The following is a 13,176-nucleotide window of genomic DNA, read 5'->3' as shown; positions in this document are numbered from 1 at the left end:
ATCCCCAGGCTGGAAAAGGGCACATTTTTTATTCCTGGAACCTCTCTCTCATATATAACACAAAAGTCATCCCCGTTCAGAAACCTTTAGCCAATTTAGCTCCTTCTGTTTGCTGTTAATGTGCTTGCCATATCAGCCTGTCAGAGCCAATCCTATAAATAATTGGTCCAACTGTGATTATTCATTCAAAGGAAACTGCTGTTTGGTCTCATACCTCCTGGATTTTTCAGGCTTTATTATTAAATAAGTTGCACAACAAAAAAATGTGGAGAAAGATTCTTGGACAATATAGTCCTTGCTTTGCATACAGATAGGATGATAACCAGATAGAAACACACATTATCAAGAACTCCAGGAATATCGAGATGCTGGAAGATATTCAACTCGTATTTTTCACTTGTAAAACAAAGTACATAAAATTTAGCTGGAGTCCTTCATACATAGGAGAGAAAACTCTGTGGTAGTTGTAATTACATCATGTGACTGGACACATCTATAGCTCCAGATGTTGCTAATAACTAGATACAGCCTACTCAGATGCTTCACTTCCCATCAGAATAAGTCCATACCCCATACCCCTCAATGCATCTGGAAATATAGCTTCTGCCTCAAATCCAGCTATGTAAAGTGGTCTGTATTCCTAATGGACTTATTGCCACCTTCCGTGTCCTCTGTTTCTCTACTCAATTGGCTACTTGTGCAATGTAACATCTCCCTGCTCAATAAATCTACACTGGGTGCCATCAACTCCTGTCTCTTTGTGAAAAAGTGTGGGAAATAACGGAACCTGATCCTCTAAGGCTCTTTCCTATGCTGTGGGACTGCTTTTATCTGGGATCACAATGTGATCTATTTCTCAAAGCAGCTTAAAAATTACTGCATTTTCAAGGTAGTCTAATATCCACAATAAATGGAAAAAAAACAGAGTTTTCAAGTGAGCTGTATCATACAATGTTAGCAGTTAGATCCTATGTATTCTGTACAGGACACTTTTTTGAAAGATCATCAGATGCTTAAATAATATATGTAAATTCATGCTGATTCTATGTATGTAGAGCCACAGTTGGATTAAAAAAAAAACCACACCAAAACAAAAACAAGCATGCGATGTCTTTGCAAAAAGCAAAATGGAGATTCACTGTGCAAGAAGCCCATTCCTCCTGAAACACCCTGAATCTCTGTAATCTGATCATTTCTGTAGAGGATGTCTACTTTCGTGAACTGTGAATACATGAGTACAGACAAAAGTTGCTGCATTTAAAAACTGGCCTAACTTTACCTCCGAAATAAGAAACAACTTCAAACCAGGTTCTCTTGTTCACCCAAGGCAATGTCATTGATGTCCCTGGGCTTGAACAACAGAATGTGGAGGAATCTGACCTATAAAGACTCTTTTAAAACTTGTTAACTCACTGGAAATTAAGGAAAAAAATAAAAAGTACCTTTCCTTTTATATTTGCCCTCTGGAAAAAGCTACGAGTTAAAAATGAAAAATCCAAGAGGTCAGTTCATAAGAACACACAACAGCTTCTAGAAATGCCTCTTTTTTTTTCTCTAAATACTAGAGAAGAACCTTATAAAGCCACAGGATTTTTGTCCATAAAGTCTCATAAAATCCATATATGCTCAAAATGGCCTTTATTTTCCCGTGACTGCCAAATATCTGTTAAGGAAGTCTGAAGACCACCCTTTCAAGGAAAGAGGCAAGGAAGAGCACCAGAAGTAATTTAAATGTCTCAGTAGAATTAAAGCTGGCTGTACTTGTAATACAATTAGACTCTCCATTTTATTTATTGGAACTGCTGATGCATTATGGACTACCTAAATCATCTAGAAAGGCCATTTAAATAAGCCTTTTATCTGATGAATAATAAATCTTGAGGATTCTATATCTGATTGTGACATATTATATGTTTAGAGTGAACTTTTTACGTTCTAATCTATTCTGGCTAGGTTTATTTCATTTCCTGATACATTCAAACATCGCCAATTAAGGCAAAGCAGCTGGTCATAAACTGATCTCATTTCCGTCATTTGCTTTCCTTTGAAAGCTGTCCTTGTGTTCCCTCTTGTGTTCTTTCTCCTCACATAATAAAAATAATTACACTTCTGGTTTGAAGAACTTGCTGTAGCATTACCATCATTATTGTGAAATGGCTGATTTCAATAATTAGCGGTCCTGCCCACTTGCTCAAACATTACTTTATTGTTATCAGTGCATTCATACTGAGAATTAATATTGTCCAAGGACTTCTGATGTTTGCACACCAGTGCTGCAGGCCCTGAATTCTAAGGCGTAAAAATCAACAGGTTATGAGAAAAGGTTTACAGAGTGAAGCCTTTAAATGGCTCCAGTACAGACCCAGCTGTGTTTTCTGTGGTTTTAGTCAACGATTCCCAGGAAGATTTCTGTTTGTTATGTTTTAAAGTTTTTTTTTAAAAGCTGTTTTCACTAGTATTTCAAGAATAAATATGTTAGCTTGGAGAGTTTAATTGAGGACCTCAAAAAGTTTAGCTGATTTTTATTTGAGGATTGGGGCCTGTTTAGATCAGTCCCAGAGATGCAGACTGGATCTTCACCAGCTGCCTAAAGGACATCTCAATACCTAATTATCTTTCCTTTAAAACTAATTGTTGCTTTGAAAATCCTGTCCTTAGAGACATGAAGAGCTAATCCTGTTGATACTAAGGAAATTTCTGCTAAATTCTTACGCTATCAGGTAATGCCTTCTGAATCCTCCATTTAGTGCACTTGAATATCCACTTAGGTAAGACTTGCAGCTCCAGAAAAGCCTATAAACTAGTATGCACCACAGTGGGCAAGACTGCAAATAGCTCAAATTTTGCATTCAAATACCCAAGGCATACAAAGCAGAAAGTTACTGAAGTGAAAAGAAAGCAGGATGTCACCTTGGTTCCTTTGACTTGGTGTCACATTGAGTTTAGCACCCTTCACTGAAAATAACTGCTCATCTGCAACGATAGGGAAACGAGTTGTGATTTCTAGGCCCTATGCCTCAGAATTTTTCTAGAAGCTTAGGAAGAGGAAATTAAAAAAGTCAAGACTAGTCAATTTTTCCAGTTCCTTTTCACTTATTTTAAAACAACTTTGGGGGAATTTGGGTAATGCAAATTGCCTGATAAGTGTTCCTTTGCAGAACAAGTAGTTAAAGTCATTCTAGCACGGGTGGTATTGAGCTGGTGAGCGCACTCCTCAGCCTTGATAACAACATAGTTATGATACACAATCTAACATGTGATTTACATGCAGGTTACTTTCAAGTGTCCTCAGGTAGCCTCTTGTCTTTGAAATTTTCTGATGAATAATGTATGTTAACAAAGTTGTGTACTTAGGAGAAGCAGTTGCCTCTGGCAACAGGAGATGACCTGGTGAAAGTTCAACACAGGTCTTGGAAAAATACATACTGTGTTGAAGATACTAGGCACTATAAGTGTAAGAATACCAATACAGATGTAATTTTTTTTTTACTTTACATTCTCCATTTCTTTTAAAACTCATATCAACAATATTTTTGTTGTGACTATTCTGTTTCTAAACCACCTTGGAGTTACATGTTCAACTACTATTTTAAATAGAGTTAAAAATTTAAACACACGTTTGCACAGTTTAGCAAGCAACTATAGATATTATCCCTATTCAGGTCTGTTAAAATATATCCAGCGAAACTCCTTTCCAACCAAAATCACTCTCTGATAGAATTTGTATTTTTGTAGACAGTGTTTGCTTCCATTGATTTTTTTTTAACATTTTACTTTAAAATTTTTACAGAGCAGTACATATTTTCTGTTGAACAAATACAACCAACTCAAAAACATTTTCATGTTTGTCAAAATATTCCATTCAGTTTTCCTATTTTCTACCCAGCTCTATTTGCAAGTTTCTTTTATGTAATGGCTAATGCAGTGTGGGGATCTTTGTGCTGTCTTTCCCCATGAACTGCTGCTTCAACAAGATAGCAGACAAACTCCTGTGCTGAAACAGTGAAGGTTTTACAACAAAGCCTGTATATGAAGACATCAGTCTTCTTCCAACAGAAGTAAATAGTTACATAAGGAATATATAATTTTAACACTGAACAGGTTGATGGTTGATAATCACTATACCCAACAACAATTGGAGAGAATTCTGCCCACGGCACTGCCCAAATAAAACTGGAACAACCTCAGTGAAGACTTTAGAGAAACTCTGAAATTCAAACAAGTCACAAAACAGAAGAGGAGTGAATTTTATCTTCCATTTGTACAATCAAACTCTATTTACATCATTGAGTTGCATCTTAAAACCTACAGGGCAGAAGAGATACCTACAAATAAAATGGTGGTCCTTACCTTTGCCTATAGAAGTGGCTATTCCATTCATTAACTGGGAAAGAGATTTACCAGGAGAACCAGGGATATCTGAGGATGCCACCGAGTTACTGCTCAGGAGATCAATCTTCCCTGCTTGCTGTCGAAACTTCTCCAGTTCTCTGGACAAGAGGTTAAATTGTTCGCTCTGTGTCCGGCATTTCTCCTCTAGCTCTCGGACCTTGGCCTGTACAAGCAAGGCATAACACAGATATTTGGCTGAGATGAGAGCAGACTATGACTGTGTCAGATTTTTCTAAAGTATCAGGAAGCCAGGATAGGCAAACTAATTGGGATAAACAGGTCCACAGTCACGCTTTTCTCCCCCTAAATTCTCACCCTTATTTGAACAAACCCTCTAACAGCCCTGTAATATTGAGGTAAGTACTCCTTTCATCCCCAATTTCCAAAGGGGAAATTTCTCATCATATTTTTTGGCCAAAAATCACTGCCAAGAACATCTGGAAACAGATCCTACAGCTTTGCGACTTCTACACACATCTGAAGGTCACTTTCGTGCTCTTTTCCAACTTTTTCTAAAACTCGGGTATATTTCTGAGGTTTGCCCATCCTCTGCTATTAAGTTGAAGCCTCCTGAAGTGCTAGATTAACATTTCTGTATTAAAAAAAAAACAAACCAAAAATATTTCCACAGTGGTTCATGCAGAACGTGGGCCTAGCTACCGGCCGAATGCTGTTTCAGAAATAATGCTCCTCACTATAGATGCCAAACCACACAGAAGTAATCCAGACACCAGTCAAGAGGAGACTGTTTGTAAGCTTGTGAGAAGTACCAAAATGTCATTGTTGGCAAACATTTCTGTTTTAATTTTGAGGCATCAAGCTTTAACAAAACAGAACTTAAAAGATAAGCTTCTGTGCTGACTTGGGAAATTTGCCTACATACAGTTTATGAATTCCTGATGTGAAAAAATGCATGAGGTGATGGAAAGACTCCCTGGCCGAAACGAATGACAAAGGGCATGGGAATTCAGAATTTCTTCTACAACTTTAACTCAAAAAGTATGTAAGAGTAGCGAAGACACTAAAGCATGAAAAAAAGCTTTTTAAATGTGTACATTCATTGTACCAGCTAAATTAAAGACATAATGTTTTCAGTTTAATGCATTTAAATGCCAATCTGCCCTTATACCTGCATACACTGTTTGCATACTCTATTGTAAAGTTCCTGAAGAGAAAAAACCCAGACCTAGAGCGCCTAGAGAGATAGGAAAGAGCATATTAACACCTATTACAAAGACTGAAGAATCAGCAAAGCTCCTGAGAATTTCATCTGTGAGGCCTGATTTTCACACAGGGGCGAGCGTTGGTCTGTACTCTGGAAAAGTGCCAGAGAAAGACTGCCATTTGGGACCCTGGGACCACTCGTGTCTCATGTGCTGTGACCCAAATGCTGCAAGCAGAAGTAGCTCGACAGAGGCAGTAATAGGCTCCTCAAATGAAAAACTGATGCATTATATCCTAATCTGATGCTTTATGATGAACAAACATCACTTCCTTCATTAAAATCCCTTTTATAGTATAGGCCTAGATAAATAACTACAGTAACAAAAGAAGTCTGGATAGCAAATAGATTCATTCAGCTGTACTAAAGGTTTTTTTTCTTGAAAATGTACTCAGTTCATGTAAGAAAAACGGCACATATTACATATCAAGGAAATGACATCTATTACATACATCTACGCAAAGATCTTAGCACAGTTAAAGATAAAAAAAATACTTATAGTCCCCAGAAGAACATAAAAATCCAAATTTCCTACGAAAGAAGGTGGTACTGTTTGTTCCTCTTTTGGTAACAAACACCTTTTTAAAGCTACAGTGATTTTGAGGATATAATTTCTTTGTGTTCATAAAACACAAATTAATTTGGTTCTGCTGAAGAAGTCTCAGGGTATCTATCTGACTGATTATGAAACAGAAAACAATAACATACTGAGACATTGTGGGAGTCTTACACAAACATTAAATGCTTTGATTTTTGTTTTTTATCTTCAACTTTTCACTGTGGTTTTGAGCAACCAAAACGTGAGTCCTTGCTATTTGCTACTTTGCTGCAGGAATAAGGCATCTATGTACAATTTTAAAAGGACATCAAACAAACAAATTAGTAAAGTAGTTTGGGCTTTTAGATCCCCTCTTTCCAATGGGAAGTTTAAGGATGAGCTATTCAACTGTCTGAGAATACATACTGACCTTTCCACATGCAGTTATGGAAACTCTAGCATAAAATAAAAAATAAGAACATCACCATCCAGAACCCAACAAGATGCTAAGGCTGCCTTAAAAAATACTTTAAAGAAATTAATTTAATGATTATCATTATTTATTATTCAAAACTTATTTGCATTTCAGTATATGCCACCTTTGACTTTTTCTTTTGAGTATCTAGAAATCTTCATTTTCAAGTTATTCTCTCGTGACAGTATGAAGTCTAGAAGAAAAATGCCTTTACTACTTTATTTTAATCAAGTTATGAGTTAGAAGTGAGCACAAAGCTGGTACTGCATAAAGAAAAAATTGCCATAAAATCTACGAGAGTACTAACAGAAGGCATCCCCATACCCACTTGTTTCTTGACTTCAGGCAGGTGCTTGGTTCATTATTAGCCAGCCAGACTCACCTCACCATAGAAAATCTACATATTCATGTGTGTCACTGCAGAGTGAGGCATGTGCTTACACTCTCAGGAGTATGAATTTTTATTCAGTATCATGGTTCTGCCCATATGGCCTACCCCAATAACAATGGCACAAAGATGCCAAGTCTACCAGATCTCCCTCATACTGGACATCACTACTGCAGTGATTGTATGAAAAGACATTCTCTACTCCAGACCATACTGAATGTATTTCACTTAAGACTTGTCAAGTTTCTCATACGATTCGTAGTGCTATTCCTAAAACTTAAACAGCTTCTTAAATTGAAAATGAAGTAAACTTCATCCATTACAAGACAGATACTGCTTGCACAAGACAGATAAGACGATGAGTAACTTCCCAGGTAGACAGGCTTGAATTCAGACTAGTCATTATCCACGTATTCTGTCACGGAGATACCAGTCATAGTTTAATTGTTTATTTAGAGCAATAAATCAACCAACCTCAGGTGAAAACATCACATAAAATGATCTTTGTAATAAAAAAGAAACAATCTGAATTCAGACAAAATCCACACTGTCAGAAAGCTACGATCTTGAATTAACTACCAAACCATTCTTACTGGGCATGCTCATAAAAAATTAACTTTCAAAACCAGTATCTGAGCTCTCATTAAATCATGCCATATTTGAAGATCAATCTCTTGTAGAAAAAAAAAAAAATCTGATTTTAGTGATTTGGTATTTGGCAAATAAATATCAAGCATGCTTGCATAACAATGGTTCTAGTACACATCCCATGCAACGTTAGGCATGACTATTGTACTCATTTTAAAGGGAAAAGTGCAGGATTCAGGACAGAGAAAGGAGAATTTATGCCCTAAAATACCTGCATGCTGTCCAAGGTGTTCTGGATGAAGTGCAAAGCAATAAATTCCAAACAAGACACAGTAAACAAAGAGATGTGAAATAAACAAAGAAATAAAAACAGTTTTGAACACTTCTTTACATTTCAAAGCAAAGTATATTAGAACAGTTAACGTGTAAAAACATGCATTAACACAAACCACACTATAGAATGTTTCAGAAGTCACTACCACTGCTGGTCTTAAATTGTAAAAGGCAGATTAACTAAATGCTAAAAATTAATGGGCTTAATGGCAATAAAAGCAAAAGCTTAGGAAACCGTGATGGGGTTATGCAAATCGGAGGTTGCAGACAAAGCAGCTAAACAGAAATTTTGGTAGCTTGAGGAGGGTAAATAATCTCTTGCCTGCTTTGTTTCTACTTATGTTTTCCTGTATCATATATTCCACCAGACATTAAATAATAATTTAATCTTATCTTCTTAAAGGAAAAACAACCTTTATATGATGATAATGAAAGCATATGAGTAAATCACTTTCTGTGGGAATATTAACATTTATAGATATAAATAAACCATTTTTAAAAATAGTTTTTTTAAGATGATCAATGCACCAGAAAAACCACCTTCTATCAATGTTGGACCAGTAAGTACACAGACAGAAGGACTACTGTGAGAAGGTAAAAAGACTAGAAATTACCTTCTGCTAAAAACAGATTTCTAAGTGAAAACCTATTTTGCATGTAAAAATGAAGAAAAAAAAAGAACAAAAGGAATCTGGATGCAGTTAGAGTGCTATTTACTTGTGCATCTGTATTTTCTGACACTCCACCTTCTCAACTACATCAAACAATACGATTGGAGCTTAAAGAATCTATTGAGCCTAGTTTTGAAAACTAGGGGAGGAATTCTTACAGGAGTTCTAATTTCTGCTACATGTTGTTGTCATTTGTCCTATTTACACAACATTGTGGGTCAGCTGCACTTCTAAACAGCAGACAGCAAAGGGAATAAAAGGTTTTCTCAGCACATTTATTTCAATTCTCCTTTGTTTTGTGTTTTCATACTTAATTTTACCATAACTGTATGTATTCATTATAAAGGTTTCATTATTATAAGTCTCAGTATAAAATGACTAAAAATTTCACTCCAGACTAATAAAGAGGTTTCCAAACTTTGCCCTATTCCAGCTAAAATTGACAGCAAAGTTCATGGTTTTTGAATGCAAGTAGAATTTGCTGCTATTATTTGTGTCACTCCTATGCAAGACAAGAGCAATTAGGCACAGATGACTAAATTACTAGATTTTTTTTTTTTAGGATTAATGACTTGAAGGAAGGATTGAAATGTGATGCAAAGTCCATAAACACAAATACTGATGAATTTACAGGTAATGCCTTGTGCCAAGGTCATAATTGCTATGAGCAATTGCTGAATAAAATACTAAGGTTTTTTGTTGTATCGCTATGGATGATGTCAGTATGTGCAAGCATTTAGTGCCTTAAAAATTGGTAAATCGGATAATCTGAATCATCTCTCAAACTTAATTTGTTTAGCAGTGTTTACTTACTAAATCCAGTAGTCACTGGCAAATTCAAAAACATATTGCAGCATAGTTGGGAAATACTAAGAAAGGCCCCTGATGGTGATACATAGCAATAGGATTAGAGGCAACAGACATAGGTAGCATATAGAGAAAAATTCTGACAGGATACAAGAATATTCTTTATAATGAAATTACTCAAAAATTGAAAAAGGCAGCCCATGGAGGTTGTCATATCTCCATTCCCAGAGATATTTAAAAATTGACTGGGCAAAGCCTTGAGCAGCCTACAGTAATTTGAAGTGGGCCTTTCTCTGAGCAGGGAGTTGGACCAGATAGCCAGAGGTCCCTTCCAAACAGCATTATTCTGTGTTTCTAGTTAAAAATTGGAATATCTTTATGTTGCCCTTGATTTTAAAATGCCCAGTTCAGACTACCTTGAAAAGATCTATTTTTCTAATAAAAAGAATGAAGTGTTCTCTCTCTACCACACCCTTTAAAGGTTTTTTGAAGTATCCAAATTCTTTCATTAGGTTTAAAAATCTTGTTTTTTATCATGTTGCTTGATGTTTACTAGATAGTATTTAATTTAGGAACTTTAGGTAATTGATGGATATTTGCATCTATATTTCCAGCCTAAACTATAATAATTCTCACAAGTAATCGCTTCCTTTTATATACCTGATAGTATTTTTTTTGTACAAAAAATGGTACAAAAATTTCAGTTCTACACAAAGAGAAACTGAGGTACATATGACTTCTTTAAATCTTAATCTCTAAATTTGAATCTTTAAAGAATGCAATTACATATTACTTGAAATTTTTGAAGGTGATGATACTGTGAAGTTATCACATTCAGAATGGAACCACTACAGGCAAAGGCAACGCAAAGGATATCTTCTACCTCTAGCAATTGAACTGCTCCTTCATGTTCCTTCTTAGTCAACCTGAGCCTATTTTTATTAAAGAAGAGAAAAAAAGAAGAGGGGAAAAGGAAGAGGGGAAAAAAAGGAGAGGGGAAAAAAGGGAGGGGAAAAAAAGGAAGAGGGGAAAAAAAAGGAAGAGGGGAAAAAGGAAGAGGGGAAAAAGGAAGAGGGGAAAAAGGAAGAGGGGAAAAAGGAAGAGGGGAAAAGGAGAGGGGAAAAAGGAAGAGGGGAAAAAGGAAGAGGGGAAAAAAGGAAGAGGGGAAAAAAAGGAAGAGGGGAAAGGAAGGGAAAGGAGGGGAAAAAGGAAGAGGGGAAAAAAAAAAAAAAAAAAAAAAAAAAAAGAAAAAAGGAAGAGGGGAAAAAAAAAAAAAGGAAGAAAAGGAAAAAAAAAAAAAAAAAGAAAAAGGAAGAGGGAAAAAGGAAGAGGGGAAAAAGGAAGAGAAACATCAATTAGTCATGTCACATATAGTATGCTCTAACCACATAAAGTAGCATACTGTTCACTCAAATCCAAAGCCAATTACAGTCTTGAAGGGATGGTTCTGTCAACATAACTATAGCACTTTGGTTCCAAGCCACTGAAATAACTTATTTTAGGAGACCGAATCTCAGTGAAGCTGAATAGCATGGGTATTTTGTTGGACGAAGACAAGCATGCTCAACACACTGCAAGAACACATCTGAAGTATCTCTGAAACCCTCTAAATTAAAACTGAAAAATGAGCTTGTATTTTACATTGTAGGAGGTTCATAGTGTAGAACCTACCCAACCAGCTAGGAGAAAGCAACATAAAAATTGAGCTCATTCTTTACATGCAGCAAGAGTTCATCATCTAAGTAAACAGAAAACACTTCAAGGCAACCACAAGAAAGGTTGTCTGCAAAACTGGAGTGTGACATTTAAGGTTCAATCAACTGAGTCAAAGGAGAAAAGAAGGAATCAATAAGAGTACAAGAGTGTATTTATGTAGCTCAGAAATTCAGTTATAAAATTTTGGTTGGGAAAGTCTAAACCTTAGAAACAAAAAAAAAAATAGCACTCAGTAGCTTTGTTATCCTCACTTTATTTCCGTTTAAGTTTTCACATCTTTTTATTAAAGCTTATCCAAGATAAGCAAAACTTTTTATTAACCATTGTATCAGGCTGATAGCAGTGTGATACACTAACTCTTAGCTCTGCCTCTTAGCTCCTTATTACTGTAACCCAGAGAACACATTCTACACATTCCTCATCAGAGAAAAGTCTTAGAACTCTCCAGTTTACCAGGGCAACATCCCACATACTCTAATTTAATGGGCCACATATTCCCATGATGGACACTGACAACGCAGCCATGTTAACTGCATTTTCCTCATCTATGAGAGCTACCCTACTCCGTTATTGGTTTCAGTGGAAGCTGGCTCAGCCCATAAAGTCACAACCAAAAACATATGCCCAAACTATATTTCAATGTCATGCATGGTAATAAAGCCTCCTTCGGTCCTGCAAGTCTAGTCGTATTTCTTCCTGTACTACAGTAATAAGTCTAGCTAGCACCTGATAAAATATTGGCTCCATGAGCAGGAACAAATATATGATGAAAGCCTTGTGTTATCCATCATCACAAGTTTAATAAAATCTACCCAGAATATGAGTTCTTGATAAATGCTTAGAAAACCTGCATCAATAGCTATCTCTCTTTTACATCCAACTATCTTGTATTAAAGCTTTCTTGGAGAAAAAGAACATCTGATTCCCTATCAACACAAAACCTTGATGAACAATATTATATTCTTCCTTTTTAGGCGGAAAATCTGATCAGCCTATACCTATATTAAAAACACAATGAATTTTGATTTATAATATCAAAATGTGACAGCAAATACATCAGACTGTGTCAGTAACTTGCTTTGTTTTGAAGTGTACATTTCTGTGGTTCATCAGCAACTTTACAACAGTAACAAGATATGCTGTAAAATGCCATCCTGCTACTTCCTGGAGTTACTACTTCCATTTCATAGTACTTTTAAAGTAATTATATGACTCTAATAAAAAAAAAAAAAAGAAAGAATTTAACACACATACTAGGTACATTGGGAGGTCAGCTCTGGATGAAATGTAAGCCAGCAATCCCTGATTAATGATATAAAGTAAAGTATTATTGTTACTTAGGTAACAGATTTATTTAAATTATTTTTCTGACAGTCTAGAATGCATTATAATGTTGAAAAGGAGATGTGTTGGATACCAGCAGTCTAGAGACTAAAGCAGGACAAATTAGTCTGTGCTCATCTCCACTACCATGCCTAGAGAACTATGGATAGCTTGGTTATCTGTCTACAAGGTAGAACAGTGCACAATATAGACATCCTCCCAAAATCTTACAATGTTTTGAATACTTTTCCTCTTCTACCCATACAGCGTACTTATTTGGTCTTCATTGTTATTCTATAGCATTATTAATAGTGTTATAGAAGCAACTAAGCATCTCGACCAAGCTGAGATCCCAACATATCACAATGGAAAAGAATCTGAGCTTGGAAGAGCTTAAAAAATATTTTGTTTTTAAAAGTGCTCTTTTCCTTTTGCATGGTATCTAGAATGAATATCATATGAAGATTTTGTCAGGAGATGCGATGGGCAGAATGCTCATTGAAGTTGTCACAGATTCTTATCAGGAAAGGCAATAATAATTAAAAAAGACACAATAGCAACTTAATCACATAAAGAATTAGATGTTTCAGGTTGAAAATAAGTGCCTGTGCAAAGTCCTAGGAGGAATACTTCAGGCTAATGAATGAAACCAGTAAAAAGGATGAATTGTTTCTTAAATGCTTCTAAGTAATGCATAAATGAACCATTATGGTGGATTTTAGT

The 13,176-nt window shown here is 35.8% G+C and overlaps 1 protein-coding gene across 1 annotated transcript in view; it reads right to left on the bottom strand.

Moving 5' to 3' along the window:
• Positions 1-4,396, bottom strand: part of RIMBP2 (RIMS binding protein 2) — a 47,103-nt gene extending 42,707 nt beyond the window's left edge. The window contains 1 exon segment of the mRNA XM_086623451.1: positions 4,351-4,396. Within this exon segment, the coding sequence (XP_086479577.1) occupies positions 4,351-4,381 (31 nt within the window). The 5' untranslated portion in view covers positions 4,382-4,396.
• Positions 4,397-13,176: the final 8,780 nt, after the last annotated feature.

The sequence above is a fragment of the Tauraco erythrolophus genome, chromosome 19, assembly GCF_009769465.1.
Source record: "Tauraco erythrolophus isolate bTauEry1 chromosome 19, bTauEry1.pri, whole genome shotgun sequence".
Lineage (NCBI taxonomy): Eukaryota > Metazoa > Chordata > Aves > Musophagiformes > Musophagidae > Tauraco > Tauraco erythrolophus.
Note: the sequence above shows the minus strand (reverse complement) of the source record. Positions and strands in the feature narration are given on the sequence as shown.